At 42.5% G+C, this 11,333-nt stretch overlaps 1 protein-coding gene across 1 annotated transcript; it reads right to left on the bottom strand.

Moving 5' to 3' along the window:
* Positions 1-1,326: 1,326 nt before the first annotated feature.
* LOC135557424 (insulinoma-associated protein 1a-like) lies at positions 1,327-3,816 on the bottom strand. The gene has a single exon (XM_064990678.1). The coding sequence runs from the start codon at positions 3,622-3,624 to the stop codon at positions 2,212-2,214; it is 1,413 nt and encodes a 470-aa protein (XP_064846750.1). The 5' UTR covers positions 3,625-3,816; the 3' UTR covers positions 1,327-2,211.
* Positions 3,817-11,333: the final 7,517 nt, after the last annotated feature.

Here is an 11,333-nt window from a genome sequence, read left to right as displayed (position 1 = left end):
ATATGTAAAATACCTATCCAGGCATTGAAAGATCTGGCATGCGTCAGGAACATACCCAATCTCAATGTGACTTGGGTTGAAAAGGAATAGTGCAGAGACTGGTGCAAAGACAATATGGCGTAAGGAAAATCTCTCTCGCCCATTTTTACACCAATCCAATGCTTTTTAACTTTAGTGGTACATGCAAGAAGAATCAAGTTAGTTACCTAGAAAATGTTTTCCGGTAAGCCAGTGATAGTGATTCACAAACTAGGCCTATTTGAAACATTGCTATTTCCTGGCCACATTTACCCCCCAGATTTGAGTTTGTTTTGGAGTCAAGGACAATAGTTTAATATAGTTTTAGTTTTTCAAGCAGGTTTGTTTTTTGTTTATTTTTCAGTTTACTACATAGTTTTTTCATGATTAGTGTTAGTTTTAATTTCAGCTTTAGTTTGCTATAATAACCTTGATGCCAACCACAAGAAGACCGTGGTAGACATTTTAAATGCTACTACTCTTGAACCATTTCAGCTTCAAACATTAAAACAACTTTAACATGTTCTAAACTAGAGCAATTACAACTATTAACATTAGCATAAAAGAATAACCCACAGTTAAAGTAACACTTAAACCATTCAAGCTAGAGACACCAAACCAACTTTCACATGTTCCGGGCATGCTATCTATCAGTCAATCAAGCAATCAATCAATCTTTCCATCAACCTACTTGTTCAACTATAAAACGTCACTACTATTACTACGGTAGTCACTACCACTGCTAGAACTTATTTCACAACCGTAAATACCTTAAGACAAGCTAGCAAGCACACATATTTTCTTTAGGAAATGTACTTGTATAGTTATGTGGATAATAATTAAAAGTCTGATAATATCTAAAACATGTATGTGACCTCTCTCTCTAACTACCCTCTGCTGTGCTGATGGGATGCAGTGAATAAACATACAGCCCCCCCCCCTCCCCCCCCATTAGTGCCATCTCTGCTTCCTGTTGCTCTGCTCTGTGCTGCTAGGCTGCGATGGGATGTCGCTAATGGAGGCTGCCTCTTGTGTGAAGACGATAGCCTGAGACCCAACGTCAGTGTAGTGAGGGGGAGCCTCAACAAACTCAAGTCAAGTGTCTGTCTTGCCACCTGCTAAATACCTGCAACTGCCCTGTACTCCCTCACTGACTGACCATGCAGTGCCAAGTCGAGGCTGTGTCCATTTACTTACGGACAATAGTGACATGCACTACAATATGGTGTTGACACCAGCACTATGGCTGCAAGGTCCTACCTAAGCTCAGGTCAGAAAACATAAATTAGTCCAAGTTAGTCAAAACAATATGGATTTTTTTGCTTTTATTATTTGGACATTTAGCAAATACTGCAGAAACATACAAACGCGGTAAGAGCTTATAGATACAAAAACAATCAGAGGGAAAAAAATATGATTGCATTTAAGAGCATTGAAGAGAATGTTTTATAAGCTCATGGTCATTAGATTGTAGCCTACTTCACTCATACACCATTCTCGGTATCTATGTAAACTTGACATAAATAAGTAAAAATGATACTTTGCTATGGCATGAAGAAATTCATTACTGCGTCACACATAAATCACACAAAACAATAATTTACATAAGATAAATTCAATAAATAAATAAATAAAAATCATGATGGTTTACTTGTAGTATATTGGCAATACAGTATGCAAATAACAGTAATGATACAATATCTGGCCAAGGATAAATAAGACATTAAAAACAATCATTATTCGACACATAAATTAAGGCAGTTTTACAGCAGGTGTGTACAAGAGCTCTAATCCAAGGCATTGATGGATAGGGAAAACCTTTCAAATTGTATTATGTTCAGAGACAAAGCTAAAATGGAATGTCCACAGATTCACAAGCTATAATAAAGCTAATAGATACATTTCCAGCCTGTGAATTAAAAGGCAATTTTATGACAACGGTACAGCTAGGATATCCCTTTCTTAGGTCTAGAAGCTAATGCAAAAGCACTTGTGCAGAGATACTAGAAAAATAAGTTAACAGTCTAATGCTTTACTTTCTTTCGATCGACTAAGATGAGTCTGAAAAATATAGAATTCAAGCTCCAAACAGGATTTAAAATCCCCCTTTACTAAATGCACAGGCTGAGGATGGAGTCGAACTCACGCACATGACTTCCATGCGTAACGGCACAGGTTCAACAGGCTGGGCGATTAACAGGCTGGGCGCACAGGCATCTGAAGGAGGATCACCTGCCTGTTTTCTGAAGGATGACATTTGTTGATGTGCCGTGTAAGTCCCGGTGAACTGTAGAACATGGCAGGGCAATATTTGCATGGGTAGACCTGCGAGGAGTGGAGGAGACGGATATGCCTTTCCTGGTTGACTCTGTTGGGGAAGTTCTCTCCACAAACAGGGCACAGGTGGCACCCTGAGGAACTCAGATTCAATGGTGCGTGGCTTGGAGTTTGGTCACTGGGCTTTCCCTCGCTTTGGGATGATGGATAGGCACCGTGGTCCTCGCTGCTGGTGTTGTGGGAGGATGTGGCATGTTGAGATAGGATGTGCTTTCTCAGGTATGCCTGGCGTTTAAACTTTTTCCCACAGTGATGACAATCATAGAGACCCTCCTCTGATCCAACTGATCCCGACTCTGACAGCCCGGGGCTGGGTGTGTCTCTTTCGCTCTGGAGCTTTATTTCTTCAGACACAGGCTTATCAATCGCCGGCATCTTATCACTCTGGGATTTAATATTTTGCGCACCAGATGTTGACGCTGTATTCTGTGGCTTTGGTTTGTGCCAGCGCCTGTGGGAGGCTAGGTTCGCCGGGCAGCTGAACACCTTATCGCATTCAGGGCATCTGTATTCAACTCTCACAATCCTGGAGCACTTGTGCTGGGCCAGCGCGAACGGGTTGCCATATGCTTCTCTGCACAGTTGACAGACGAACTCACCGAGGGGTTTGTCACCTGCTGCCGGCTGTGGTCTGGGTTTTTGGTCGACGGGCGCCTCTTTAATTTTGAGGCCAAGCACGGGTGATGTGGTCATCTCGTCTTCGAAGTGTAGTTTCCTGATAGCTTTGTTTTTTTTGGATGGAGGCTTGTTTTTACGCTCGGTGTCGCTTGAAGGCCTTTTGGTGCCATTCCCGGTGACAGCGGGTGGGATTGGGTTCGTGGTTGTCCCGGTCCGGTTGCTGTTACTGGTACCGATTTTTAGGTCCACTGGGGCAAAGAGATTATCTAAAGTGGTAAGCGCTGCGGGTGTGGGAAAGGATTCAGCAGACACAGGTGAGCCTAGATTTAAACGTCTCTCAAAATATGCCCGTTCATGGTCCTTACTGACGGGCCGGGTGGGGCTGTAGAGCGCCTGGTACAATGCCTCCGGGTTCCCAAACTGAACGGGTTTAGCGTCATGTCCGGGTGCCGCTGCTGTGGCTGATGCCTCGCAGAACACCGATGCTGCTGCTGCGCGCTCAGGGAAGGATGCGAGAGCCTCCGACTGTAGTGCGTCTTTTGGACTCTGTAAAGCGTGTATTTGTTGTCCCTGCTCCTCTTCGTCAGAGCGCACCCTGTAAGACACAGGGTTCGCTTTCTTGTTCCTTTTCACTAAAAACCCCCTTGGCATTTTTGCGGTGGACGGAACAAATAAGGCACTTTGGACCCACAGATGATGTTGAAATAAAATCCAGGTTCAGGTTATTATTGCAGACACATCGGACACTTTGATTTTCACCGTCCCCTGTTATTGATTCGTTCTCTTCCCGAGATGCTTTTACCACGACATAGCTGCACTCTTTTTAAGGAGACATGATGACATTGTTCTCGCCCCTTGTTGCCTCATCCCCAACCAATCAGATGAAACCAACATCCCTATGGATTTGCGAGTGGGTGGAGAGGGTGGAGAGGTGGGCTTGGTTTCGGGTGGAAATGTAGGAGGATTTGCAGATTTCTAAACAGATGTACCTGAGTTTGTATTATATTACTATGTGCTGATTGCCCCCCCCCCCCTCCCTATCCCGTTAACGGCACACGCCGGGACCCTCCTTTTTTACGGTCTGATGAGTTTGTATAGAAATGCACACGTGCCTCGGCTTTGTGTCTCCTTTTGGGGGGGGGGGGGGCTCTGCTCTGATCTGCCAAAAAGGAGACGTCCGTCACTACACAACAACCATCAGAATCTAAAATCCACATTGGGTAGGGGTGCCTGATTAACGGACAATGACTAAGATTCTGGGGTTGGTGTTGTTTATTAGTAGGCCCTACTCAAACTATTATCTTCCGTGCAGACACACGCGCACACACAATGTTGAGAGGCATGTTTTAGTCTGCTTCAATTGCATCCATATTCAACCTTATTCGAGGCTAAATCGTTTCGGCAAATGATTTATTGGCAACCTATATTCAAACAAGTTGTATAGATTAGGCTATCCCATAAAAACACACAAATCCCAAACAAGCAAAAATATATATATATATATATATATATATATATATATATATATATATATATATATATATATATATATATATATATATATATTAAGCAGCGACAAAGAAACATTTTAAGGCATTCATAGCGACATGTGTTGGATACGACAGTTGAACTCTGGACATATGAAGCAGTCATTTTACGCATACATAATTAACAAAAGGGGTTTCCTGTTTTGCATTACAATGGCCGCGCTTGTGCAAGCTGTGGGCCTATACCGCTTGTGATTGAAAAGGAAATTGCACGGTAAAATGGGCCCCAAAAGCAATCTGGCCAAGAGATACTGTCGGCGCGTGCTGTGCGTAATCAGTGCAGTTTGGACAAAGCGGACGGTCTCTAAATGGGCCAAACCATGATTATCTCTCCGTTAAAACAGTCAAACCCAATTCCTTCAGGGTCAAATCATATCCTATCTCTAAAATATAGCTTAGGCTACCCACCACCATCGCGATGAATGAGAAGATTTGTCTAGTTTGGTTAATGCGACAAGATTTAATTCCATTGTGCCATAAACCACATGTCTAGCAAGTGTTTTTGTGTCTATTTCGATGACACACTGTTGACAGAATTTCACCCAACAATATTGTTTTTTGTATGCAATGGAATTGGTTATTGGAATGGCCTAGACCTCACCCGTTGATAATAGGCCTAAATAAGTAATGGAGCTACGTGAAATGATTAATGATCAATTCAGAAAAAGCAGATATGTCGAGGCAAAAGCTCCTTTGAGTATTAAGTGTAGGCCTTCGACAACATAACTATCAAATAGGTTACTATTAGTTAGGAAAAGGGTAATGAGCCTAGGCCCATATGATGCAAAAAACAACAACATTTCATTGGAAAAACTCTTAAAAGTGTTTGGAAAATGTTTATAGGTCTACATTGCCTTCCTCTGTAAAATTGTTCACATTAAAACTGGCGAATCAAGATACGACACAATTAATTGGGTGTCATTGAGCCGTGTCATTTTATAAATTAATATATTCTCGTTCTCCCCATTAACGTTTATCTTACCGAGCTATGTGATAAACGCGTGAACGACCCAATACACTGAGGCGCGTGTGCGGCTATTTGTTTGGTGGCGTGTGCTGCGCAAAGAGAGGCAGTGAAGATTTCAGGCACATTACCATACAGCTGTAGAATATAGAACCCCCTTCCTCGCCATCACACTTTCATCTCCAGGCCTAGGTCAGGTCCTTATCAGTCATTCCAATTACCTTTCCAGTCACAAATTCGAGTAGGCCTAGCCTATTCAAGGCGAATTTCAGAAGGAAAAAAAACTGTTGACTTGTTGTGAGAAAACTGAATTTGACAATTCCTTGTCACTTTAAAAAAAAAAAAAAATTTTTTACTTAAAGAGAATATTTATTTTAGGATTCTGTTTTGTTTTCTCTGGGGTATATGTAAATAGAAAACGCAAATCTGTCTCCCTCAAGTTAGTATGAAATGTTATGTTTATATGGTATCTATTAATTTATGGATATCCATAATCCATTTCATATGATACAGTATGTTACTAATTACGATTTGTATGATATGTTACGAATTGCAATTACTACAATATGTTACCAATTTGCAATATGTATGACATGTTACAAATTCATTTTTTTTCTGGCTAACGTTGGCTAGGTGGACATTATATAAGGGTTAAGGTTAGGCGTCAGGGTTAGCATGCCAAATAGTTGCCCTTGATGTGATTTGAACACACAACCTTTGGGTTGCTAAACATTCGTGTTATACACCCACCCATCCCACCGACAAACATCCCACATTCAAACCTGCACTTGATTCCATTTCCTGCTCAAAGTCTGCAAAGTGATCATGATATATTGCCAAGCACCATTTCTCCTTTAAATAACTACAAAACTACGCACGCACACAGGCACGCACCCAGATCATATAGCTAAACACACACACACACACACACACACACACACACACACACACACACACACACACACACACACACACACACACACACACACACACACACACACACACACACACACACACACACACACACACACACACACACACACACACACACACACACTTAGTGCTTCATCTAATAACCCCCAACAACAGCAGCAGCAACATGGTCAATCAATTATTTTACCGGTTCATGATGTGTTCAGTCAGCTCCAATAATGACATTGAGAGCGACCTTATTCAGAGCCATGACAAGGTCCAGTGAAAAATCCAGATTTAATATGTGTTACAGAGCCTTATGACCACTGCAGGGTGGCTAAGCCATTGTCTCCTCCATAGAGCAGAAAAGCAGATTATGGACCTGCATAAACAGATTAGACCCAGGGACAATGGCTCCTATATCTGGGGGTCGCTTGTGTTGAAACATCAGAAATGAGGTCACCCTCACACAGATCTTCAAATTCTAGCCAAACAGGAAACACTGACAGGGGATAATATCTGAGAGAGCTGCCTCCTTCAAGAGGCTGATTTATACAACTAATAAAGACAAGCATTGCTTTACGACTCCCTATACCATACTTGTCTGTAAGCATTTGAAATGTAACTATATCTTTCCAGTGACCTGAACACCCCCACTTCCTCCCTCTCCTCTCTGTCATGTAAACATCCCCAGCAGCTACCTGTAGAGGTCGTGAACCAGGTCTTCATCATACCGGGAACACAGGTGGTTGAGCAACAGCTCATGTTTTTCATAGAGACACATGTAGATGGACACTGGGAGAGGCTTCAGTGACAAACAAGTGATGGTCTCCACCATGTCATACTGGTTCAGGTGCAGGTGGAAGTAGTTGCCAGTCTCTAAGCATCTCTCGGCCCTGGGGACAATAGGACGGATCAGATAGATTCCCGTGTTGCTGTTAACAGCACAACTTGTATGAGAACATCAAAAAATGATCCCTATCCTTTTCATATCTCTTACTAAAATGTTCCAATGATCAAAGTAATTGAGAGAGAAATCATAGATCTTACTTTGCAAAAGGAGCCGTCGAATTACGTCACAAAGAGAAATGCATAGCGATGTGGAAAAAATTATTGAGCCATGCACTTTCTAGTGAGCATTCTCTGGAGTGATGACGCTTCACCAACGGACAAATCCAACGGACAAATCTGGGTTTGGCGAATGCCAGGAGAACGCTACCTACCAGAATGCATAGTACCAACTGTAAAGTTTGGTGGAGGAGGAATAATGGTCTGGGGCTGTTTTTCATGGTTTGGGCAAGGCCCCTTAATTCCAGTGAAAGGAAATCTTAACTCTACAGCATACAATGACATTCTAGATGATTCTGTGCTTCCAACTTTGTGGCAACAGTTTGGGGAAGGCCCTTCCCTGTTTCAGCATGACAATGCCCCCGTGCACAAAGTGAGGTCTATACAGGAATGGTTGAGTGGTTCAATGGAAGTCCCAGCAGCAATGTTCCAACATCTAGTGGAAAGCCTTCCTAGAAGAGTGGAAGTTGTTATAGCAGCAAAGGGGGCCCAACTCCATATTAATGCCCATGATTTTGGAATGAGATGTTTGACGAGCAGGTGTCCACATACTTATGGTCATGTAGTGTACCTAATTAGTTTAATATTCCCAAAAGCAAATTGTAATAATATTAGTAATAATAATAAAACAAATAATAATACTGACAATAATAATAACTTGGAACTTAGTAACTTGATGAGCAATAAATAGTTACAGTATGCATTTTCAAATGAACAGAATTGTGTATGTGTGGATGACTACCACTGCGGAACAGAAAATGCTTTAGAATTAGCAGTGAAATTCCTGGTGATGATATTGAATTTCTACCACTAAAAAAATGTAAAAAGTGATTTCATTCATTCGAAAAAAGAGAAGTGATTGTATTGTAATCACACTGCTTGACATAACCTTGTTTACCATGTGACTAACCTAATGCAGAATAGGTCAATGTTGTTTGATTATCAAACACAGTATAATGACACAGATCTGAGTAGCTCAGAGATTCCATTACCAGGGAACAATGGAACATTGCATAAAAATGTGGATTACAGTCTCCTGAACTGAGGTAGCATAACAGGGTAGACAATGTGCTAATGTGTGGTTTTCAATACATCAACACAGTGACAGAAAAAAAGTACAATTAGTTCTAATCAGAATTATGACTCAATCAGGGCCTCGTATCCCAGAGCCTTTGTAGTATTAAGATAATTGTTAGAACCTTCTTACGATGTATATCTTTAGTAGCTGAAGCATTTCCTATAGCCTTTGTTAGTAACGTGGCTCTTAAAACGCTCATCTTGACCATTCATAGAGCATCGTTAGATGTTTTCTTTTGCCCTTCCTCGTCACATTAGTCACAGATATCCTCTAAACATAGCCTAAACATCTTGATTCTATCCGTCTGACAGTGACTGCCGATAACTTACAATAACAAAAATACAAAGTTGCTAAAGTATTTGAAATTGTTACAAAAACAAGTGAAGGATAAAATGATTCTTCAAATGAAAACTGAGATGACTCTATTAAAAGATACATGGGCTACATGGGCCTATATCAGCTCTTTGAATCATATTGAAATCAATTTCATGTTCAGTCAATTTTGCGTCTAGGCTGTCTCTAATATTTCGCTCAAACTGTTCCATGATATAAGACAAATCAAATCGTGACATGCGCCGAATACATCAGATGTCTTTCAGTGAAATGCTTACTTTTACAAGCCCTTTAACCAACAATTCAGTTTTAGGAAAAAAACTTTTTTTAAAAGTAAGAGATAAGAATAACAAATTATTAAAGAGCAGCAGTAAATAACAATAGCGGGGCGATATACAGGGGGTACCGGTACAGAGTCAATGTGCAGGGGCACCGGTGTCGAGGTAATTGAGGTAATATGTACATGGAGGAAGAGTTATTAAAGTGACAATGCATAGATAATAAACAGAGAGTAGCAAATAGTCTGGGTAGCCATTTTATTAGCTGTTCAGGAGTCTTATGGATTGGGGGTAGAAGCTATTTAGGAGCCTCTTGGACCTAGACCTGGCGCTCCAGTACCACTTGCCATGCGGTAGCAGAGAGAACAGTCTATGACTAGGGTGGCTGGAGTCTTTGATAATTTTTAGGGCCTTCCTCTGACACCGCCAGGTATAGAGGTCCTGGATGGCAGGAAGCTTGGCTCCCGTGATGTACTGGGTCGTACGCACTACCCTCAGTAGTGCCTTGCAGTCAGAGGCCGAGCAGTGGCCATACCAGGCAGTGATGCAACCCATCAGGATGCTCTCGATGGTGCAGCTGTAGAACCTTTTCAGGATCTGAGGACCCATGACAAATATTTTCAGTCTCCTGAGGGGGAATAGGTTTTGTTGTGCCCTTTTCACGACTGTCTTGGTGTGCTTGGACCATATTAGTTTGTTGGTGATGTGGACAGCTCTCCACCTGCTCCACTACAGCCCCGTCGATGATAATGGGGGAGTGCTCGGCCCTCCTTTTCCTGTAGTCCACAATCATCTCCTTTGTCTTGATCACATTGAGTGAGAGGTTGTTGTCCTTGCACCACACGGTCAGGTCTTTGACCTCCTCCCTATAGGCTGTCTCATTGTTGTCGGTGATCAGGCCTACCACTGTTGTGTCATCAGCAAACTTAATGATGGTGTTGGAGTCGTGCCAGGCCGTGCAGTCATGAGTGAACATGGAGTACAGGAGGGGGCTGAGCATGCACCCCTGAGGGGCCCCCGTGTTGAGGATCAGCATGGCGGATGTGCCGTTACCTACCCTTACCATGTGGGGGTGGCCCGTCAGGAAGTCCAGGATCCAGTTGCAGAGGGAGGTGTTTAGTCCCAGGGTCCTTAGCTTAGCTGTTGTCAATGAATAGCATTCTCACATAGGTGTTCCTTTTGTCCAGGTGTGAAAGGGCAGTGTGGAGTGCAATAGAGATTGCATTATCTGTGAATCTGTTGGTGTGGTATGCAAATTGGAGTGGGTCTAGGGTTTCTGGAATAATGGTGTTGATGTCAAAACATTTCATGGCTACAGACATGAGTGCTATGGGTCGGTAGTCATACAGGCAGGTTACCTTTGTGTTCTTGGGCACAGGAACTATGGTCTGCTTGAAATATGTTGGTATTACAAACTCAGACAGGGAGAGGTTGAAAATGTCAGTGAAGACACTTGCCAGTAGGTCAGTGCATGCTCAGAGTACACGTCCTGGTAATCCGTCAGGCCCTGCAGTCTTGTGAATGTTGACCTGTTTATAGATCTTACGTCAGCTGCGGAGATCGTGATCACACAGTCATCCGGAACAGCTGATGCTCTCATGCATGTTTCAGTGTTACTAGCCTCGAAGCGAGCATAGAAGTTATTTAGCTCATCGGGTAGGCTCATTTCATTGGGCAGTTCTCACCTGTGCTTCCCTTTATAGTCTGTAATAGTTTTCAGGCCCTGCCACATCCGACGAGTGTCGAAGCCAGTATAGTATAGAAATTAGGTAAAACTGATTTAAGTTTCCCTGCATTAGAATCCCCGGCCACTAGGAGCGCCGCTTCTGGATGAGCATTTTCCTGTTTGCTCATGGTGGTATACAGCTCATTGAGTGCGGTTTTAGTGTCAGTATCAAATTGTGGTGGTATGTAGACAGCTACGAAAAATATAGTTGAAAACTCTCTAGGTAGATAGTGTGGTCTACAGCTTATCATGAGATACTCTACCTCATGCGAGCAAAACCTTGAGACTCCCTTAGATATCGTGCACCAGCTGTTGTTTACATAAATGCATAGTCCCCCGCCCCGTGTCTTGCCAGAGGCTGCTGTTTGTCCAATCTGATGTACTGTCCAACATGTGCCCAATCTGTGATTTAATGGATAAGCATCATAAGGCACTTGTTGGACGGCAGCAGGCC

The sequence above is a fragment of the Oncorhynchus masou genome, chromosome 16 (genome assembly GCF_036934945.1).
Source record: "Oncorhynchus masou masou isolate Uvic2021 chromosome 16, UVic_Omas_1.1, whole genome shotgun sequence".
NCBI classification, from domain to species: Eukaryota; Metazoa; Chordata; class Actinopteri; order Salmoniformes; family Salmonidae; genus Oncorhynchus; species Oncorhynchus masou.
The sequence above is the reverse complement of the archived record's forward strand: the minus strand, read 5'-3'. Positions and strand labels throughout refer to the sequence as shown.